Here is a 24,015-nt window from a genome sequence, read left to right as displayed (position 1 = left end):
GGCGCCGCAGTCTGCTTCTCCCTCTGCCTAGGTCTCTGCATCTCGCTTTGTGTCTCTCATGAATAAATAAAATCTTAAAAAAAAAAAAAAAGGGAACTATGTCCCATGAATCTTCACACACACACACGAGCACACAAAAGTGTGCGACTAGCAAATTAAATCCAGTGTGGGAAAATTGTATGGTTTTCAGTCTTCTCTGGCCTGTGGCAATGATTATAGTTACTTGCAAAATGAGGAGACAAGTACCACCACCAAATCCCTACTCTGAATGAATCTATAAAAGCAGTCTTACAGTTTTAAATTAGGGGTGTTCCCTGCTGTAACAGTCACTCCTGTTTCCTACCTGCAGTGGAGTTAGGACAGTATAAGAAATGGAAGAGATGGTAGCAGAATCCCCACCTCCCCCAATCCCTACCTTTTCTTTCTTCACTCGGCTCTCATCTACTCTTCACATTTCCCTTGTCTTCATTTCCTCTTTCTTCTATTAACTCTAGCTTTTAGTTGAACCAATGTACTAGGAACATAATGGAAAAACCTTCAGCCATCAAAAAATACTCCCTCATTTTCCTTGAATTGGGATTCTCTATAGCTCCAAACCTAATGAAGCAACAGTATTCATTACTCCTAAGATTTAGTACAGTTCTTAGAAGTTAGTTGTACAGTTAGGTAGTCAGAGCAGGGGTCTCCAACAAGAAAAAAAAAAAAATGGAGTCAGGGCAGCTAAAATAAAACAGCACTGACATCCTGTTCTGCAGCTCAGATAGGACCACACTGACATTCTGTTTTGCAGCCTTTGCAGAAATGACTTCTGCAAAATGTCCTAAAATAGGACAATTAATCACAAAGCATCACAGGAAAGGGGCAGGTAAGATCTCAGCCCCCAATGTCAGAAAAAAGGATCACCAGCACAGACCTCATTAGTAGACAGATATGTGACTAATATCCCTCATTGGCATTACTCAGCACACCCTGGTTGCTTAAGATATTTCCACCAAAGAGCTCATAAAAATCCCTAAATTTAGAAACTCGAAGGGCAACCCATTTGGGTCCTACTCCTTCTCCCAGAGCTTTGTACTCTTGCTTAATAAATTTTGCTTTGCTGACCATCAGTCTTTGTCTAGTCTACCTCTTTATTCTTCAGAGAAGTATAACCAAGAATTACTAGCACCAAAGGGACAAAAAATCTTAGACCAAAGAAGTCACGGTTGCATTTGAGCTCAAAAACTATCCTTTTCAAGCACATGAAGAAACAAAAGCCAGGCCTTGTTGACAGAGTATTTTCTAAATTTTATTAACTTTCCTGTACATATCATGATCCTTTTCAGGTAGATTTGGGTGGTAGGGCTGCACTAAAAGCTGTAGCATGAGAAATATGGAGACTATGTTGCAAGATACATTAAGACAGGAAACTTTGACCCTGGAGAGATGAAGGGAAGAGAAAGGAAGAAGCAGGATGTTCAACTTTGGCATCCTGTCCTGATCCTTTCTTCACCACTACATCCCCCTCACACCCAACACTGACTGATTCCACTCCCAGCTCCCCACCACCACCCCCCGGTCACCATCCCACCCCATCCACAGTAGAACACACCATGGGTTTGGTATCAGGTCAGAAATGATGAACAATGTTAACAACCATGTAAGTTTGTGGAAAAGCCAGGTTAAGAGTTCTTACTGCTTTTCTTTCAGCAAAGGTGTAATTAGTTATACTGTCAACTTGGCATGTCACTGGAAACTCTAGCAGAAAGGAAGCCATGACTGAAGGAGGGATTTGAAGTTAATTCCAACAAAATACTGTATAATATGACAACGTGCAGAGAGACTAAAGGACCATTTTGCCCCTCAGAGGAATACAAGGAAGCTGAGACCCTCTCTAAGGAGCCAGAACTAATACAGCCTTCAAATAAGAAGGCTGCCTATCCAAATGTCCCTCACATTAAGAAGTCAGATTAATAATGTTCCTATACCTTAATGCTTAGTCCCTAAATTGGAGGAACCATAACCAAAATCTGGTTAACTTTGCCAATTTTCTGAATGTTTATACACGAATAGAAAAATTATCTAATAGTTATCTGTTCTTTCCTGCTAAATAATTCAAAGACTTAAACACATAGAATCTATTTTTGGATATGATTGGAAATCAAGATTCTTGTCCCCCAGGTTTATCACGATGTAACTGACATAACATTGTATATGTTTAAGGCATAAAATGTGATGATTTGATACACTTCTTTATTGGGAAATTGCCATAGGAGGATTAGTTGACACCTGCATCATTTTGCATGATTACCATCATTTTAGGTGGTGAGAACATTTGACTACTATACTAGGAACTTTCAAGTGCATATAGAATGCAGTATTAAGATGTTCAAATAGAGGGGAAGATGGTAGCACAGGAGGATTCTGAGGTCATCTTCAGGGACACACTGAAGAAGCAACTACATATAACCTAAATCACTGTAAAAATGATCTGACATTGGCAGAGCAGGCTTTCAATAGCTATAGGCATCAAGAAAAACCCACAAAACTACATCAAGGAGGAGGTATGATAGGGAACTAGGCCTCTCCCACTTGTGGGTCCCTGCTACACCAGGATATCACAGGCATTGAGGGACATCCTGAGAATTGAGGCCATCAAGCCCTAAATCAGGCAATAGGAGCTATAAGGATCTTCATTGGGAAGGTAAACACTCAACCAAGGTTTTGGGAAAAAAAAAAAAAAAAAGAAAAAACAGTGGCGCTTAGCTCTAGGAAAGCCAGAAGGCTGCAGGAAACCAAATATCTTTTTTAGAGGACAGAGTGATAGATCGCTTGCCTGAGACTCAGCATGGAAGCAACAGTTTGGAAAGCACTTGAGGTATCCATCAAGATTCTTGGATAATTTTAAGATGTGTACCAGAGGATCAAAAATCTGCAGGAACTTTCTCTGGGAATATAAAGGCTGTCGCATACTATTTTTCTTGCCTTTTTGTTTTTTAAGCCTAGCAACTTGACACTTATGGCAACCAGTTCTGACCACCATCTATGTTGGTAGAATACTTACCTAGCCCAGGTATTCATCTGGGGACCCACTCTGCCCAACTCCTGTGCTAGAAAGTGACACTCTAAAGCAGCTCCCACTCTGCCACAACCAGCAGGTAACCTCAGTTGAGGCCAGCATGCCTTAGAGCTACTACTGCACCACCACACTGTCAAGTAGCAGCCACCAGGATCAGAACTCATCCCCCATCCCCCAACAGCTATTCCTGCCCGGTGGAGGAGAAATGGGGAGCTAGCCCCATGAACTAGCACACCCACACACACTGCTGCCAGGCAAGCCCTGCTCTGGAATGCACCAATGGCAGTCATGATTGATCATTGCAGACAGCCAGACTGAGGGCCAACTCCTCCCACTAGAGCACCCATAGCAGTCAAAGCCTCACCACAAGAAGGCACATTCAGCCCATGCAGGGGCTACCTCTGGAGCACCTGGTTATGGTGACCAAGGAGGGATTGCATTTTTGGAACCTACATGATGCCTTCTATATAAGACTACTACTTTCAAGACCAGGAGACCTAGCTGAACTACCTAATAGATAGTAACAAACAGGGTCAAACAAATGAGAGAAAGGAATAGAATCCAAACAAAAGAACCAAACAAAAACCCAGAAAAAGACCTAAATGAAATGGAGACTAGCAATCCACTTGATAAAGTTTAAAATAGTCCTAAAGATGCTTACTGATCATGAAGGCAGGCAGGGTGGATGAACTCAGTGAGAACTGTAACACAGAGATAGAAAATATGGAAAACAAAAAAACAACAAGTTGACAAACACAAGATATGAAATGAAAGATACACTAGAGGGAATAAACAGCATATTAGAAATTAAAGAACAGATCAATGATATGGAAGATGGGAGAGGAGAAAGCACCCAAACTCAACAACAACAACAAAATGAGTACAGTATCAGGGACCTCTGTGACAACATCAAGCATACAAACATTTGTGTTATAGGAGTCCCAGAAGGAAAAGAGACAGAAAGGGACAGAAAGCCTGTTTAAGTAATAGCTGGAAAATTCCCTTTTCTGGGAAAAGAAACAGACATCAGGTACAGAAAGCACAGAGAGCTGAACAAAATGGGCCCAATTAAGTTCACACACAAAACAACAACAAAAAAGCAAACAGTTACATACAAGGAAACCCCATAAGCCTATAAGGTAGTTTTTCAGCGGAAATTTTGCAGGCCAGAAGGGAGTGACACAATATATTCAAAATGCTAAAAGGAAAAAAAGAATATAACCAAGAGTACTCTACTTGGTAAGGTTATCCTCCAAAATAGAAGGAGAGATAAAGAATTTCCCAAAAAAGCTAAAGGAGTTCATCACCATTAGACTGGTCTCTTAAGAAGAAAAGGAAAGGAAAAGGCCATAACTTGGATTAATTATGAAAAGAAAGAAAAAGAAAAAATTTCACTGGTAAAAACAAGCATATGGTACAGGTAGCAGATTTATAAAGTGGGTATGGAGGTTAAAAGACAAAAGTAATAAAATCAATTTTATCTACAAAAATTAGTTGAGACAAAATAAGAAGATGTAAGACATGACATCATATGCATAAAATGCAGAGGAGGGTAAAAAATATAGAGCTTTTAGCATGCATTCAATTTTAAGTGACCATCAACTTAATATAGACTGCTATACATAGGATATGATATATGAACCTTATGGTAACCACAAACCAAAAGCCAATAATAGATCCACAAAAACTGGAGACAGGAATCCAAGCATAACACGAAAGAAAACCACAAGGGAAGAGAGCAAGAGGACAAAGAAGAACTATAAAAACAACCAGAAAACAATAAAATGGTTCTAAGTACAAACTAATCAATAATTAAGTGTAAATGGTGTAAGTGCTTCAATCAAAAAAAAAAAACAAAAAACAAAAAACAAAAAAAAAAAAAACAGGGTGACAGAATGGAATTTAAAAAAAAAAATCTATATGCTATCTTGCTATCTACAAGAGAATCCCTTCAGATCTAAAGACATATAGATTGAAATAGAAGAGATGGAAACAAATATTCTATGCAAATGGAACAGAAAAAAAGCCAGGTTATTAATATCTATATCAGACAAAATAGACTTTAAAACAAAGACTATGGGATGCCTGGGTGGCTCAGTGGTTGGGCGTCTGCCTTTGGCCCAGGGCATGATCCTGGGGTCCTGGGATCGAGTCTCGCATCGGGCTCCCTGCAGGGAGCCTGCTTTTCTTCTCTCTGCCTGTGTCTCTGCCTTTCTCTCTGTGTCTCTCATGAATAAATAAAATATTTTTAAAAAATTAAAAAAATAAAACAAAGACTATAACAAGAGCCAAAGAAGAGCATTATGTAATGATGAAAAGATCCTTCCAAAAATAGTATGTGACAACTTTAAAAATCTGTTCATCTAATTAAAGAGCAACTAAATGTAAAGCAAATATTGGCATAAAGGAAGATATTGACAGTAATACGGCAGTAGGGGGTTTAACACCACATTTACATCAATGGATAGATCATTGGGACAGAAATTAGAAGAGTATAGCAGCTTTGAATGACACATCAGATGGACTTTACAGATACATACAGAACATTCCATCCAAAAGCAAAATGCACACTGTTCATGTACACATGGAACATTCTCCAAGATAGATTACATGTTAAATCACAAAACAAGTCTCAATAGGAAGATCAAACTTATCATATCAAGCATCTCTTCTGACCACAATGGCATAAGACTAGCAATCAATTATAAAAGTTGGAAAAAACCCCACAACACGTGAAAGCTAAACAATAGGTTACTAACCAACCAATGGTCAACGAAGAAACCAAAGAGGAAATAAGAAATACCTGAAAGCCAAAGATAGAGACAACAGTTGAGAAATCTTTACTACTGCAAAAGCAATTCTAAGAGGAAGTTTATAACAGTACAGGCCAACCACAAGAAAGGGAAAAAAATAAAAATAAATAAAACAACCTACTCTTATACCCAAAAGAAACTGGAAGAGCAAAAACAGTCCCAAGTCAGAAGGAAGGAACTAAAGATTAGAGAAGAAACAGATGAAAAAGATACAAAAAATATTAGAAAAGATCAATGAAACTAAGATTTGGTTCTTTGAAAAGATTAAAGATACTGATAAACTCTTAGCCAGATTTAAAGAAAGTACTCAAAATTAGGAAAAGAGAACTCACAACAGACACCAAAGAAAAACAAAGGATTATAAAAGACTACAAAAAAGTTACATTCCAAGAAATTGGACAACCTAGAAAAAAATTCCTAGAAATAAACAGTCTCCATGACTGAATCAGAAGAAAATCAGAATAGATCTACTAGTAGTCACAAAACTGATTCAGTAATCGACGAACTCCAATAAAAATAAAGGTCCAGGACCAGGCAGCTTCACAAGTGAATTTTTTTAGCATTTAAAAAAGAGTTAACATCTCTCCTTCTCAAACTATTCCAAAAAATTGAAGAGGAAGGAAATTTTCCAAATTTTACAAGGCCAGCATTAACCAAATAGCAAACCAAAACCAGATAAAGACAAAGACACACGCACACACACGCGTGCGCGCACAGAGGCCAATATCACTGATGAACATAGATACAAAAATCCTCAACAAAATATTAGCAAACCACATTCAACAACACATTAAAATGATCATTTGCCACAATCAAGTGGGATTTATGCTGAAGATTCAAGATAGATCAACATCTGTAAATATGGTATATCATGTTGATTTATTAACAAAATGAGAGTGGAAAACTGTATGATTAGCTCAATAGATGTGGAAACAGCATTTGACAAAAATTATCATCTATTCATGATAAAACCTCTCAAAATGGGTATAAGGGAACATACCTCAACATAATAAAGGCCATACATGACAAACCCACAGCTAATATACTCAATGGTGAAAAGCTGAAAGATCAGAATACAAGGATGCCCACTCTTACAACCTTATTCAACATAGTACTAGAAATCATAGCCTCAGCAATTGGATACCGAAGTAAACTGCATCCAAATTGGTAAAGAATAAACACGCAGTTCAGTGGAACAGAATAGAGAGCCCAGAAATTAATCCACACTTATAAATCAATTAACCTGTAATAAAGGAGGCTAGACTATACAGTGGAGAAAAGGGAGTCTTTTCAATAAATGGTGGTGTGAAATTGGACAGTTATATGACCAAAAATGAAACCGGACTATTTTCTTACATCATCCACAAGAAGAAACTCAAAACGGATTAAAGACCTAAATTTGAGACCTGAAACCTAAAAAGTCTTAGAAGAAAACATCGGCAATAATGTCTTGGACATCAGCCTCAAAAGTATTTTTCTGGATAGGTCTTCCCAGGCCAGGGTAACAAAAGCAAAAATAAACAACCCAGAGTACATCAAATTACAAAGCTTTTAGACAATGAAGGAAACCCTCCACAAAATCTTAAGGCAGCCTATTGATTAGGAAAAGGCATTAGCAATGCTATACCCATTAAGGGGTTAATATCTATACTATGCAAAGAACTTACACAACTCAGCTTCCCAGAAACAGAAAATGGGCATAGGAGCCTGAACAGACTTTTTTCCAGAGAAAGCACACAGATGGGCAACAGACACATGAAAAGATGCTGAATATAACTTATGCTCAGGCAAATACAAATCAAATCTACAATGAGATCATCTCATACCAGTCAGAATGCCTAGTATCAAAAAGACAAGAAATAACAAATGTTGGTGAGGATGCGGAGCAAAGGGAACTATGAATATAAATTGGTGCAGCCACAGTGGAAAACAGTATGGAGGTTCCTAAAAAACTAAAAATAGAGCTACCATATGACCAAATAATTCCACTTCTGGGTATTTACCCAAAGAAAATGAAGGCACTAATTAGATATATGTGTCCCTAGGCTTATTCCTATATAAATTTATAGTAGCCCAGCTATGGAAAAAACATACATGTCCAGATGAATAATGAAAATGTATTATCTATACACAGTGGAGTATTACTCAATCATAAAAAAAATGAAATCTTGCCATTTCTAAAAATATGGATGGACCTAGAGGGTATATGGTAAGTGAAATAAGACAGAACAAGACAAATACCATATGATTTTACTTCTATATGTAATCTAAAAAACACATGAACAGACAAGAAACAGATTCATAAATAAAGAGGAAAAAATTAGTGGTCCCCAGAGGGGTAGGGGTAGGAAAATAGATGAAGGGGTTAAGAGGCACAAACTTTCTATTATAAAATAAGTCACAGAAATGAGAAGTAGAACATAGGGAATATAGTCAATATTATTGTAATAGCTTTGTATGGTGGCAGAAAGAATGTAATTATGCTTTCTGTGGTGAACACTTTTTATTTTTTAAAGGTTTTATTTATTAGAGAGACAGAGACAGATGGGGGAGATGGAGGGAGGGACAGATGGGGGAGGAGAGACAGAGGAGAGACAGAGGAGAGACAATGAGTGGGGAGAGGAGCAGGCAGTGGGAGAAGGAGAAGCAGACTCCCTGCTGGGCAGGCAGCCCAGTGCAGGACTCAGTACCAGGACCCTGAGGTCACAAAATGTCAGTCAGCAGCCTAACTGACTTAGCCACCCAGGCACCACCCTGTGGTGAACATTTTACAATATATAATTGTTGAATCATCTATGTTGTACATCATCTATCTTGTACATCCGAAGTTATAGGTCAACTATATTTCAATTAAAAATAAAAACACAAAAATTAAAAAAAAAAAAAAAACAAAAAACTAGGGATCCCTGGGTGGCGCCGCGGTTTGGCGCCTGCCTTTGGCCCAGGGCGCGATCCTGGAGACCCCGGATCGAATCCCATGTCGGGCTCTCGGTGCATGGAGCCTGCTTCTCCCTCTGCCTGTGTCTCTGCCTCTCTCTCTCCCTCTGTTACTATCATAAATAAATAAAAATTTAAAAAAAAATAAAAAAAAATAAAAAATAAAAACACAGTGTTGGTAACTATAGTCACCAGGCTATACATTGTATCTCCAGAACTCATTCATCTTATGAATGGAAGTTTTTATTCTTTGACCAACCTCTCTCCATTTCCACCTAGACTCCAGTGTCTGGTAACCACTGTTCTATTGTTTCCATGAGTTTAGTTATTTTAGAATCCACATAAGTAATATTATACAGAGTTTGCCTTTCCTTGACTTATTTCACTTAGCATCATGCCTTCAAATTCTATCCATGTTGTTGGAATGGCAGGATTTCCTTTCTTCTTATGGCTGGATATTCCATTGTATGTGTACATATGGATGGATGGAGATCTTCTTTATCCAACCATCCATAGATGGACTCTTAGATTGTTTCCATATCTTAACCATTGTGCTGCAATGAACATGAAAATGCAGACAGATCTTGAAGATTCTGATTTTATAACTTTTGGATTTTTCCCACGAGTGGGATTTCTGCATCAAATGGTAGATTATTTTTAATTTTTTGAGGAAACTCCATACTCTTTTCAATACTGTCTGTACCAACTTATATTCCCAGTGCACAAGTGTTCCGTTTCCTCCACTTTTTTTTGCCAAGACTTCTATTGTTATTTTTGCTAACAGTCGTTATAACAAGTATGAGATGATATCCTATTGTAGTTTTGATTTGTATTTCCCTGATGGTTAGTAATGCCGAACATCTTTTCATCTGTCTGTTGGACATTTTTATTTTTTATTTATTTTTTTTTGTTGGACATTTTTAAAGAACTAAATGTCTAATCACTTTGCCCATTTTTAAGTTGGAATATATATATATATATATATATATATATATATATATATAGCTGTTGAAGTTGTCTGAGTTCCTTATTCATCTTGAGTATTAGCCCCTTATTAGACATGATTTGCAAATATTTTCTCTGATTTTATATATTGCTTTTTATGGTTTCATTTTATTTTCAGAATCTTTTTAATTGCATATAATTTCATTTATTTTTGCTTTTAGTAAGCAAGATTAATCTTAGTAAAAGCCTTTATTACCTACTTAAGAATTTAACTCAAGTTTATTCAATTTTAGGAATTGTCCATTTCTAAACATCCTCTTTTCTTATTCATTCAAAAGCCATGCATTTACCTAACTAGCAGGAACTGTACAAGACATTGCTGATATACTGGTAAACAAAGAAACCGGTCTCTGGCCTCAAGCAGCTGGAAGCCAGAGAAAAAGATAACTAATCAGATTATCACACAAATATGTGATCACACATGTAGTAATTGCTTCACATGAGAAGTACACAGTATTATCAAAGGGTTTGACAAGCTAGCTAGAGAGGTTCCCCAAGGAAGCAATCATCCAAAATCTACATGTTGCATGGGAGTTACCTTGGTGAAGAGGGGAGAAGATGAATGGTAGATCTAATATGAAGGTCAGTAGTAAGAAAGAGCTTCTCAATTTTAAGGGAGGAAAACAAAACCATTATGGCTGGAATACAGAGTGTGAATGAATTGGGAGCCTCATACAAAGTTAGGCTCGGGGAGGTAGGCAGGGGTCATCACATAGGGATTGGCAGTAAGAGTCATAGCTAACAGTTATTGAGCCCCTGCTACCTGCCAACACTGTTCTGTGGAATTTATATGTATCAAATAATTCAATCTTAACTTTATGAAAGATACTTATGATCCCTTAAATAATTAATGATAATCAATCGAAGTATGGAAAATTTAAGTAATTTTCCTAAACTCACTGAATTAAGGAGTATGGAATGATGAGTTTCCCACCAGGAAGTCTTGCTCTGGGTACTATGTTTTCCATCATTAAGTTATAGTAATTATTGCTTTAGGCTATGTTAAATTTATTATGTAGCCTAAAAGCTATGAGAAGGCATTTAGACATTTTAAGTAATGGACAGGTAAGAAGTAACATGGACAGACTGGAGGGGCAAGCATGTCTATAAGAAAAGAAGGGTCTACTACATTGGTCTCAATAAGAGATTGTCCAAACAAGACTTACATTTCTATTTTAACTAAATCTTTAACATTTCTTGTGTATAGAAGTACTTATCACCAGGTCAGAAGAACAAGTTTCCCCTGTAGTCTAGGATTTTAGAAATGCTTAGTGAAGTAAGCATATAAATACCTTGTTTTTCAATTTCCTGTTTTCCAGTGAACAGATTCATCATATCCAACCATAGAGCAGCAGGGAATCAGATCATTGTTTATCCCTATTTTCTAGATTCCCTCTTAGTGCTAGGAATAATACATCATATCAGTAATTGCTCAACACATACAAGGTCACGGTTTTCCAGAGCTGGGACACTGCCTGTTTCTCCTGTGAAAGAACATTTTATATCTATCTCTCCATCTTGGGGCAAGAGTAGTCACCCTTGGTTTTGCTGATAGCCACAGCATTTCAAGCTTATATGACATCGCTACATGCTCTTCATTCTCTTTATGCTCAGTGATTTCCAGGACAATCCAGGACAGTCTCACACGCTATTTAAGTCCCAGTTTCCCAGACCATCCATTTTGTGCTTGCTTATTCCTTCACTCTGTTCATTTCCTAGTTGAATCCCATCTTTCATTCCTTCTTGCCCTTCCATTTCCTTGCACTGGACTTCAGAAATTCACAGTTGGTCATCAAACAATTCATTGCTTCTTTGGCCTTTTCATGTTACTTTCTCCCTGCTCTCATTCAATGATTCTGACTTATGGGCTGGATATTAGAACTATCATAGAAGATTCACACTACTGTGCTAGACTATGTCACATCAGTTAAATCCAGAAGGAAGGAGCATGGGCATTTAGTAAGTCTAAATGAGGGGAGGAGTGAGGAGGTGAGGAGGTGAGGAGTATACAGGGTTGAGAGCCATTAGATCAGTGGTTCTCAAATGGTGACCTTCATATGAGTAGTGGCAGCATCACCTGGGAACCTGCTAGGAACGCAAATTCTCAGTTTATCCCTGGTCAATTAAATATAAATGCAGAGATGGGGCCCAGAAAACTGTGCTTAACAACCCTTTGTGATAAGGACAGAGTTTGAGAACCATAGTTTTGGGCCAATGTGACTATTGCCTTGAACTCTATCCTCCCAGTTTTAGGCAGTTTCCTGCCATAACTCAATTCTTTCTGGACCTGGAGGTTGGGTTTTATATTCTTCCAAAATGTTTCTACTTGTTGTTGCTTCAAAATACCCCAAATCTTTGAAGAGAATATCGTCAAATTTAGTTACTCATTACCTGATTCTTTCAGGTACTATATTGAATTTTTTTTTTTTTTTTTTTTTTTTTTGGTCATTTACTATTCTCTCAATTCCCTCTTACTCATGAGTACTCCAGTGCCTGGCTCAACTGTTTTTTTCCCCCCCTCCATTGCTATTCTTTGGTGATGTTAACATCCTTTCAGTGGTGTGTTTACTACTCAACATATGACCTTTATTCCTTGTTAGCTTCATTTATAATACCTTTTCCTCAATATCCCCATCAATTCAGTAGCCCTATTAAATTTAACTTGTAAAATTGATTCAGGTCTCATTTTTCTACCTCTCTTGTACCACCATTCCCACCCAACAACCCCGGATCTCCACCAAGACCACAAAGCTTTGACTCTAGGACTTATTTGTGGTCTTCCTAATCATTGACAAAATGACTCAACTAACTTTTAATTAAATTCCCCTCCCTCTTCTTCCCTCCATTGAGCTTACCTGCAAAAATTCAACTGTGGCAAAATTCAGCTCCTTACCCATGACTAGTTGATGGCAAAAAAAAAAAAGTAAGAATTTAAAAATTAAAAATAAAAAAAGTCACCCAACTTTGACATATTTTGTGACCACAAATATCATGCCAGGTGATTCAAGTAATTATAATTATATAGTAGAAAGCCCATATATACTTCTTACCCTATGCCAAGCATTTACAATCAATCTATAAACCTATTAAAGATTCCTTTCTTTCAAAACCTTATAACATAAGTGCTATTAACCTTATTTCAAAGTTGAGGGAACCAAAGCTCAGAATTTAAGTATTTTCACCCAAATCACAGAACAAGGAGCCAACAAGAATTTGAACCAAGGTAAGCTTAGGATGTTGCTGCTACAATACTTCTCTAATAAATTTACTTATCCATTCTCCAAAATAACCATTTCACAATCTCTCTTCCTTCTCCTATCTACTCCCCTCAGTTAGCAGTTGATGACTTCACATTCACAGAAACTCCAAACACACCCGTCATTGAAATGCTGTCCTTAGGAGCAAAACTCTAACACTTGCCTATATTCATTGTTTTCATTTTCTCATGCATCTCTCTTCACTTCACTGTAACTGGGCTTCTGTCTCCACCAAGTCAATAACATCTATTCCAGATCTCAAGGACTTATATTTCTGCCAAAACCAAAACTAAGTTACTTGTCCATCATAGATATTTGATGTTTGTGGATACTTCCTAGAGGACTTATTCCACTTTTATATTTATAGCTATTTCTTTTCCTATGTTTACATTGCCCTAATAATACCATCTGCTGTTCTTAGGAGGCTTATTACCTTCAGTGACTCATTAAATTAGTATTTTCAGGCAGAAGAGCAGTCATTGCATTGGTTTCAAAATATTAAAAGACTATAATAAATGTACGCATTCAGTAAAAATAGTCACCTTATAAAATATTTCTGCAGAACCAGTAAATTATGCAATAAGATAGAAAATTTCAATAAAGTCTCAAAGTATTTATTTAGCCATTTTAGGTATATATGCTTTCTTTATCCACTATTATTTTATGTAAAGTAATAGTTTTTTTTAATAATCATGGAAATACATCCTCCTTAAGCCTTTTTAAGAACTTCTTTTTTTTTTAAATTTTTTTTAAATTTTTTTTTTTAAGAACTTCTATACAAAAAAAAAACTTCTATACAGAGGAAATAAAACTAATATTTATCTTAAAAATACTAAACTGTTGCATAAGGGAAATCAAATATTTTTATGAAAAAATAACTTCATGAACACACTCATACAATATTAACCAAGAATTGAAACCCCCTAATTAGTACTGTAAACATCCAACCAAAGCAAACTCTGGGCTTGCAAATGATTTTTACTTGAAAGATGGCTGTTTTAGGTTTGTAGTTGTGTTTCTACCTAGGCATAAAAAATTCAGAAAAGATTTTTGCCTAATAGTCCGTATTATCTCTGGTATAAATTCAACTTATATGCAGGTATCAAATAGTCCATTACACTCGAAATGAATAGTTACATATTTCATAGACATATTACTAGCATATTAACATAATCTAGCACTCGGTGGAGAAGTTCCAGTTTTATGAAGTTTTAGGACTTTATCTAAAATTAAATCTGACAATGGTCTCTAACTAAAACTTTAAGTTGCTGTTTTAATATTTTTTTATGATAGTCATATCACAGAGAGACAGAGAGAGAGAGAGAGAGAGAGGCAGAGGCAGGCTCCATGCACCGGGAGCCCGACGTGGGATTCGATTCCGGGTCTCCAGGATCGCGCCCTGGGCCAAAGGCAGGCGCTAAACCGCTGCGCCACCCAGGGATCCCCCTTAAATTGCTGTTTTAAAGGCCAATTTTCCTTCTCTTTGTACAACCAAGATAATAGATACCTGTGTTACCAATCCCTGATAAAGGAAAGCACATTTATTGAAACTGACTTGACTGTGCAGAAAAGTTTTGGAAACACCCATTCTACCAGCCTAAGTTTCTGGATGCAACCAGTGTGGTCTGAATGAATACTCAAGGCTCACAGCAGCACTGAGGGAATGAGTTGAGAAACCTGAGTGCAGTGATTGCAGCTGGATACCCATATTAGAGTTTTGAGGAGCAATGTGTGAAATAATAGATAAGGACATGTAAAAAAAATACCAGCGGGAATGCACCAAACACACATGCTAACCTGGCTTGCCTTTAAAGCTGTGATGCCATCATTTTGGCCATCAGTTTCTTAGGTTTTATACTTCAGTGGTAGAGCTCACAATTTTGCTTGTTCTAAATAAAGTAACAAGAGAATTTCCACTTACTCTTTAAGTTGTTCATATTCACTTCACCATACATGGCAATGAAAGGGATGCGTGTTTCAATAAGTTCCAAAAATATGTTCTCAGAAGTCCCACAGGGAATTCAAAAGTAGGAAGAGATAGGAGCCCCGGCTTTAGAGTAACAACAAAGTCCCTGTTTTCTTTCTGCCTTAAATCTCTTCCCAAGAAGCCTTTTTGATTCACCTTGCTGAGTTTCAGCTGGTGCCACTCTGCTGGCTGCTTGTGCCAAGGAACACCTGTGGTCTTTTATGCAAACAATTCTAGGGAGAAAAAGAGGCTGTGGGTAAATATGCAGAAGGAACTAGAGGCGCAAAAACTTGTAACTGGAATAACCAGACTACTCTGAAGGGAATTTCATCAATGCTTGAATTCTTCTGAGAAAGTCTGTGATAAGGTAACCCTTCTTCCAATGTTTTTTTTTTTTTTCCCCAGAAATCACGGCAACCTCTGGTGGTAAACTTGCTTTCTCATCTTGGGAGGGAAAGATAAAAGGAAGATCTTAGAGAATTCTAAATTCAATGGTCTAGCTTAGATCTCACTCAGCGGTACCACAATCATATTTTTCTGGTTGGCTACTGGATAACTCCACATGGATATCCCAGTGGTATTGAAGTCAATGGTTCAAACCTGAAATAATTACTAGGATCGTTAGGTGGGGACCCAAAAGGGAACAAATTAGTAAAAAGTCCAAGTTATCTAAAACTGGATGGATATAAGAGAGTTTGAGTTTGGGAGTCTTTACACAGGTGTAGGTAGTTGTAGGAAAACCACAAAGAGTAATCCCGTAACTCAGGAACTCAAGGCTAGTATACAGCTGAGTCATTAATGCTGCCAGTCATGCAGGGAAAGGGAAATGTTTCTGTAATCCAGAAGGAGAAGTTTATGTAGAAAAAGCCACACTGGACAAAAACAGTGACATTCTGTCCAGGAGAACAGTCCAAGGTGGGCCCTCATGGAGGAATCCAGAGGAATATCTTCCCCCATCTTTTCACCATTGGCTGAATCCAACTGGAAGCCAGAGGACAAGAGAACCCGTATTTTATCCAGGTCAGCCTCCTGGAATATATACAAGGAGGAGAAAGGTGGGAACAGATCTGAAGAAAAGTGGCATACTGCCTTTTCCCATTCCAAGTTCATCTTCCCCCTGTATGAGCCAGTTTTCTAGGTAGCACCATGGTTTACCTAAGGCACAATCAGAATCCTACTCTTAATCTCTGTTCCTGGCATGATCTTTACAATGTTATTCTCTGCAAATGTCTAATCTCAAATCCCTATCCATTCTATTTATGTCCATGCAATTCTCTCCTGTCACCGCTACTCTCCATCACTCTGATACTCCAGCCTATCATTTCTTAGTAGCATCTATCACTTTCACAAATTACTGTCTTTATTTTTATGTTTCTCAAATTTCCAAGAGGACTCTTTTCAGAACTCTACCTCCGATGCCTAGTATAGTGACTGGTACATAGTATATGTCCACCAAATGTATGCTGAACACATGAATTAATGCAGGCCCTCAATATTTTTTAGCTTAACACTGCAGTGCACTTTTAACTGACTCCTTGACATCAGTGTTAGCCATCTTCAGTCCATCATTTACATTTCTGCTGACATGCCTCTTCTCATTCATAAATCAGAAGTCACTCCCCTTTTTGAAATTATTTAATGGCACCTTAAAGCTTTCCAAATGAAGAAGTTCATTCATTAAACAGTTTTTATTGAACATATATAAAGGGAAATCAGAGATGATTTTAGATTCCAAATTCACTCAGAATGTTTACAATTTACTAAGAGAAACAATAATAAAAAATAAATTGTAGTAAGGTATAGTAGTCTAAGATGGGGGAAGCACTGAGCAGGACTTCCTAATCCCAGAGCAGGGGAAGGCTGTGAGGGCAGGCTTTCTAGAGGACAGAAGGAGGAAGTGTGAAAGATAAGGGCGGGATTCAGACCATATTCTGAAGGGGTCTGAAAGCCACATTTATAGGATTTTGACTCCTTACTCACATACTTAAGGACTTTTTTGTATCTCAGTCCTGATGTTTGTCAGTTTTCTGTCCCATATTTTCTCAATTTAGACTCCCTGTATTGAGATAACTGACTCTTTAAAGTTCTATAATGCTGCGTGTGCATTCCTGCTTCTGAAATTCTGCCCAAAAAGGCCTATTCATTCTTGCTGGCCTATGAGACAAGATTCTATTTCTAAAGGGCATCTGTCTTACACTCTGTCCTCCCCTTCCCTGCTCAATACAAACATATTTCTAAAAGCAGCTTGACTGCTTTCCTCAGTTTTCAAGAGACAGTCTGTGTTTCCTGGACATTATTAGCAAGCCCATATTAAATAGCAGGGATTTGGAGATAGAAGTGCCTACATTCTCTTCATATAACTTAGGTTGCTAACAGGCTCTGGGGTGTGTAAAATTTCTTGAGTGAGATTTCTGACTCACCAAATCATTCTTCCCTGTTATCTTTTGATAAGGGATGGCTTTTTCAGTGACTTCGAGTAAACATAGCAAATGGTAACTTCAAACTTAATTTAATATAGATGATTGAATCTGAAGCATAGTAAACAGCAATAAATATGAGACCAAACAGACAAAGTATTTGACCTTTAAATGTAAATATATTTCTATTTATTAGGATGCCTAGTTTATTGAAACGTTTTTGTTCCTGTGCCATTGTAAATAATAAAACCTCATATTTACTCTTAGCAGTGGTACTGATATGATTGCAGATAGTTGAAAAGCATGTATATAACAAAAACTAAACAAACATCTTTTTCACAATTTTCTAATCACAGTGTACTCTGGTGTCAAATCAAGCCAAAAGTAACATATAGAAGCAATATAGACTATAGCCATGAGAGTGTTAGTTTATTATTGCAGCAGTTCTTAGTAATTAGCATAGAAACAATTAAATTCATAAATATGTCATTTTTAAAATGCACATTGAGCTTTTCAGGCAATGTGTTGCTCTATATTTTTATAGGTATGAAATGAAGACATCAAGTTAAAAAAGTGAAATTCAACAGTATTTAAGTTACAGAAAGATCTCATTTCTGATTTTTAAGACTAATCATCTAGCCAATTATATTTAGGAACTTAAAGTCAATGCTAATGATGTAGCTAATGATTTGAAAATGGATAAGAATACAAAATAACAAATTATACTGGGTATTTCTATTAGCATTTTCCTTTTGGCAAGTCAATGGGAATTTATAAGATTGATCAGAAAAAAAAAAAACTCTGCTAACTATAATATATTTTGATACAACTAATGGCAATTATATAGACTCAAATTTATCATTAAATCATGCAGCCTGTAACTTGGGTTAACACATTTTGCCTTCAAGGGAAACTTTAATTTTCTATCAGTGTCATAAAAGATATCACCATACATTTTTGCTCAAATACTTAAAAATAAATCTAACATCATGCTATTATTACTATTTCTTACATTATTATACTTAATGGTCCAATATCATTAGACCCATCTTCACATTTTCCTTTTTGAAAATTCCACATAGGATATTCTGTTGACTGGCTAAAAAGACTTCCTGTAAAGAAAGTGATTGTTAATGATCCGTGACTCTTTTTTTTAAATATATTTTTAAATATTTATATATATATATATTTATTTATTTATTATTTATTTATTAGAGACACAGAGAAAGAGAGAGAGGCAGAGACACAGGCAGAGGGAGAAGCAGGCTCCCTTCAGGGAGCCTGATGCGGGACTCGATCCCAGGTCTCCAGGATCCCACCCTGGGCTGAAGATGGCACTAAACCTCTGATCCACCTGGGCTGCCCTGATCCGTGATTCTTAATGAATCATGAGTCCTCCAGGTATTTGGATTGGAGAATGATCTCTTGTCTGACTTGATATCCTGGAAGTTCTATATAAAAGTAAAAGCAAAAGTTAACAACATGTCATTTTAATGATTTTACAAATGAGTTTTCTCCCTTTTCCATTTTTCTCCATCTTTTTTTTTCTCCATCTTCCATTTTCTAATGGATTCTATGCCTGGAGAGAAAACTATAGTCAACTTTGTGAATGCAAAGTACCAATAATGGAATATCTTATGGTCTTTCTAAGAAGTATCATGCCTTTAACTGTGATTTCCAAGGAATCATTTTTTTGTTCAAGAATCTTTTAAATTACATTTAAGTTTTAAATTATTTAAGACTTATTTATTAATGTTTAAGATTTATTATTTATTTATTTACTTATTTATTTTAGAAAGAGTGGGAGGGGAGGGCAGAGGGAGAGGGCTAAGGAGAGAAGCAGTATCCCCACTGAGCACAGAATCCAAGTCAGGCTTGATTTTATGACCCTGAGATTATGACCTAAGCTGAAATCAAGAGTCAGATGCTTAACTGACTGGACTCCCCCAGGTGCCCAGGTGCCTCAATATTTAAGTTTTAAATTATTGGTTTCCCGCAAATTTCTCTGAAGATTTAGGGTTGTTTTAATTTTGCATACCATGAAACAAATGTAAAAATGTTAACTTGTATTACAGAAAGTCATTCTCATGGATTAAGCCTGACCACCAGGCGAGTGAACAATGCCTGAAGTCGCAAGCAGCCTTCTTTCATTGAGGTGCCAGTCATTCCCATATGTAGGGTAACATGGGTTTTGTTGTTACTGATGATTTTGTTTTGTTCTTTCCATGATGGCTTGTGCTTTTGTCATTTACTTAACCATAGATCATTTACTTTCTGGATCTTGCAGATCATGGGTAAGTGTTCATTTTAAATTGTATAGAAAATAATTTGTAACTACATGTGCTACACTTAATGGTATGAATGAATTACCTTAAAATACATGTTAAAGTAAAATCAAGATTTTTGTCTAAAACACCCACATTATTATTCATTAAAGGGATAGGCCTTTCTATGTAGATGAGAAAGGAGATGAACTTACACCAGACACACAGGGAATTTTGAAAGGCAACACCTTAGTTATCTGTAGTACAAAAGTAATCTGTAAAAACCCATTGGCCTATGTGGTAGATATGAACTTTATACAGTATGTGTGCCTAAGAAATAAAGATTCAGAACTATTAAAATAAGATTTTGCTAGACTAGAAAACCATCTGTGCCTGTCTAAAATGATACGTCTATGATGGAATATGTAGGCAGATCCAGTAACTGAACAGTGCTCTCAAATGTTTTAAATCAAAGTCAAGTTTAATAAATTCCAATGCTATTTCTGCCTCAAAAACTGATGCTGATTATTTAGCCTTTAAACTGTATCTTAAAACCCAAGAAACATATTCTCTTACACATTCAGCTTTTAAGGCCTTGGAGAAAAGCAGTTGTTTGGATACTGGTGTTGGTGAGCACCAAATTAAGTGCTCAGTGGGATGGAATCTACCATGTAGAAATGTAGATATTGCATTTAAAAGTAAATACATTTGAATATCTATAGGCAGAATGTGTACTCATCAAGTGCCTGACCTCTTAGTATCGCCATATACTTCCCTACTTAAGTCTTTCATTTTATTTGCTTGGTTGTCAAGGTCTCAAAGTGAGAGATTTCTGGAGGACCAATCAGTGTACATGCATTGGGTAGTATACTGAGTCCTCCTCTGTGAATATCATAAGAGAAATGTTTATTGCCAGTGCTCTACTCTAGTCCTAATCTTACTGATGAATATATTTTATGTGTGTGTACATATATATGTATGTGTGTATGTAAACATAAATATTTCTTCATTGTACAATACTCAAAGTATACATAACTATACACACATGTATGATGAATAAGAAAATGAACATCATTGTTTTATAAAGATGAGGATTTTTTAAATGAAAAGTAAGCAAATGCACATCATTTTATATCTATTTGTCAATGTTAAAGAAGTGGAAAAATTTTAGGCCCTGGATATTTAGAAATCTAGAGATTGATATATCTGTAACATAAGTCTCACATGTCTGCTGGAGCATTACTGCATACCAGGCAATGAGGGCAGCCAAGAAAAAAGATTTGGAAAGAATGAATTAATGTCAGGAAACAGTAATAAGTCTTTCTAAGGGTACCCTTTGAGGCCTCATTAAACATCTCTTTTAATAGTTATGTATTAAAACATGAATAAAGTTTATTAGCATATATTAAAGAGGAAATCTTCAGATAAACATAAACTGTATGAAGTCCACAACAGCTCCGTTATGTAAGCTGATCAATCCTGCAAATGATGTGAATAAGGAATGCAGCAGAGTTGAACTTGGATTTTGTAGGAAAACCAGGGGAAAGATTGATAACAGTTTAATTGGGGGGAACAATGCACATGTGCTTGTAAAATGCAACACACACACAAAAAAACCCTCCCTGATCACATTTCTCTTGCATCTGAAGACTCAGAGTAATGTTTCCTTGGACCTATCCCACATTAAAAAATGATTTAGTATGTCTTAACAGAGAAGCTTTCATTCTCAGGTCCTTTGTAAGGTCTGCCATAGTGAAATGTGCTCTAACCAGCTGATTGTGGTCTAGCCCTTCCCTTCTGAGTTGTATCCAGTTACCTCAGCTTGAGCATAACCAGGAGAAGGATTCCACAGGTGACTGTCATGCACATGACAGCATAGATTACTTCTCCTAGAAACAAAAGATTAAAAAACAATTACTAGATTTTTAGAGAAAATAAGTAGTAAAAATAAAAGATAGATTTTTAACTGACCGTTGAAGGGGGAATGAAATCCACTTAGAGTTATCTCCTTTGCATGTTTTCTTTTATGCAATGCCATACCTTTGACATTAGACAGGGTTGGATAATCTGAAAGAAAATAATGAAAATGAGATTACAGTATTTAAAAGCCATGTGTTATTTCTTTCTGTGGGTTCTAATTTGTTTTATATTACAAGGCAAAGATTTATTTCTGATATTATCTTAATAAAATCTGATAGATGAGGATGAAAGTGGGAGTACTTTCCTTACATTTTAAGTTTTTTTTCCCCCACCTTTTAATCAGAAAATTTTTTACAGACACTGTTTTGTTTTGTTTGTTTGTTTTTTTCCAAATCATGATTAGGAAAGTAGACTCCACTTTATGACAGCTACTGTACCTTATCAATAGACGAAGGAGAAAAAAAATCAGCAACTTGAAGCTACCCATTGTGATATTGAAAAGATCCTTTTTTTTCCCTTTTTTTTTTTAACAGGAGTAATTGTTTTAATGTGCTTTTAATGATATCTCATTTCTCTAAGGCCCTCTGTATTTATGAATTCTTATGGAGTCCCTAAAGCAATCACTCTGTTCACCCCTCCACTTAGATTTCAACATCTAGCTTCCTTTTTTCCCTATTCTGTCTCTGGTAAATCCCCTCTCTTTCTATTTTCATGTACTAGTTTTGTCACATTTATGGGAAAGCCACTCCGTGGCCCTAGCCTTCGTGGCAACATTTTGCTAAACACAATTTTACCTCATTTCACAACTCATAAGACAAAAAGATGTTTTAAAATTAACAAATCCATTTTAGGTGACTTTCACTGATAATTTTGAAGTGAAATCACCCCTAGTTTTGACTTAGTTCAACACAGATATGAATGTTAAATATACCAATAGCCCAATAAAAAATTTCTTTGATGATGAAGATTCAGGTAGGATTTGAATCTTTAGAAAAGGGCGGGGGAGATGAGATAAACCTTCCCCTTGGGAGATTTGCTGTCCAATCTGATTGTTTCATGTACTTTGAGACCTGGAAGTCTGAGTAGACTGTTGTTTGTAGAAATGAGTGCATCAATAGTGGAATAATACATCCGATGACAATTTGTGACAAGAAGCTCTGAGTAGGAAGGGAGATGGGAAGACATATTACCAATAGTTCCATTCAGTCCTCTCTCCACCAAGAGCTGCTACTGTACAGAAGCCAGCTGCTTGGAAGCCAAGATTTGAGGTCTAAGTTAGGAATAATCAGCAGAAAACACAGGAGACCGACTTCAAATCAGTAACAGAGCTCTCAGTATGGGTCCAAGAGAAGGAGCCCGACATAAGAGGATGGAAAAGTGAGGATTTTGTTATTAGAAAACTCCATTTTTGAGGAGTCTGACCTCTAATACAGTGAAGATGTTTTAGTTCAAGATTTTTTAATCCCCAATTTACATATTGGGTTTTCATATAATTAGTGAAGTCTGGCTTTCTTAGAAACTGAAAAATAAATGTCTTCTAAATGTGAAAGTAATAGAGTGTGTGATTTTTTTTTCAATTTTGTGATTATAAAATATATTTTGTTATTCACCATAGAGGTGGAATGGAAAAATTCAGCTATTTCAAATAATACCATTTTTATACTCTAGTGGTTCCTTCTTTTTGGAAGAATTAATTTTAATCAAATTGAACTTACAGATTTTAGTGAAACAAGTTATATTAAAATTTTATATTCAAATCACTTCAGAATATCAAAGATAGTTTTACTTTTAAAAAATTCTATAGGATTTTAGAATGTTTTAAAAATTCTTTTAAATTTAAAATTCTATGACATTTTGAGGCAGGTTCACGGCTCACATGGAAATGTATGTAATGTGGGTTGGCTAGTTATTTGAATGATGCTATAGTTTTCCTTTATGAAATTCTACCCCTAAGTACATTTGGTCTAGTTAGGTACCATGACTCTTCTTTGCATAAGAAAAAAGGTTACTAATTTGACAAATTAGACTGCCTTTTAAATATATCTGCCTAAAGTAATTGTTAAATGTTCACCTTGAAAGTTTAGAAAGAATCATCTCATTCACTAAATTTCACTCACATGGAACTCATTAACAAAGTTATAATAGATCAATGACAGAAATGTTAGCTAATGATCCCAGTGAAAATTTTAATGTGTCTAGCAATCACTCCACAATCTTAAATATTGCACCCTAGGAGGATACCGAATATCAGTTAGAGAGATTAATGTTTCAGAGGGTTTCTTGGCTACTGAAGCCCATTGGAGATTCTTCCTGCCTTTTATAAACAGTGAGGTTTACAGTGTTTTATAACCATGAAATTAAAGTCGGCAGAGTTAATA

At 36.3% G+C, this 24,015-nt stretch overlaps 1 protein-coding gene across 1 annotated transcript in view; it reads right to left on the bottom strand.

Annotated features, from left to right (window-relative positions):
• Positions 1 to 18,697: 18,697 nt before the first annotated feature.
• GFRAL (GDNF family receptor alpha like) overlaps positions 18,698 to 24,015 on the bottom strand; it is a 56,120-nt gene continuing 50,802 nt past the window's right edge. The window contains exons 8-10 of the mRNA XM_038553347.1: positions 21,689 to 21,784; positions 21,534 to 21,606; positions 18,698 to 18,904 (exon numbers count right to left, since the gene is read on the bottom strand). Coding sequence (XP_038409275.1) covers positions 18,832 to 18,904; positions 21,534 to 21,606; positions 21,689 to 21,784 — 242 coding nt within the window. The 3' untranslated portion in view covers positions 18,698 to 18,831. The remainder of the gene's footprint in view (positions 18,905 to 21,533; positions 21,607 to 21,688; positions 21,785 to 24,015) is intronic.

The sequence above is a fragment of the Canis lupus genome, chromosome 12 (genome assembly GCF_011100685.1).
Source record: "Canis lupus familiaris isolate Mischka breed German Shepherd chromosome 12, alternate assembly UU_Cfam_GSD_1.0, whole genome shotgun sequence".
NCBI lineage: Eukaryota > Metazoa > Chordata > Mammalia > Carnivora > Canidae > Canis > Canis lupus.
The sequence above is the reverse complement of the archived record's forward strand: the minus strand, read 5'-3'. Positions and strand labels throughout refer to the sequence as shown.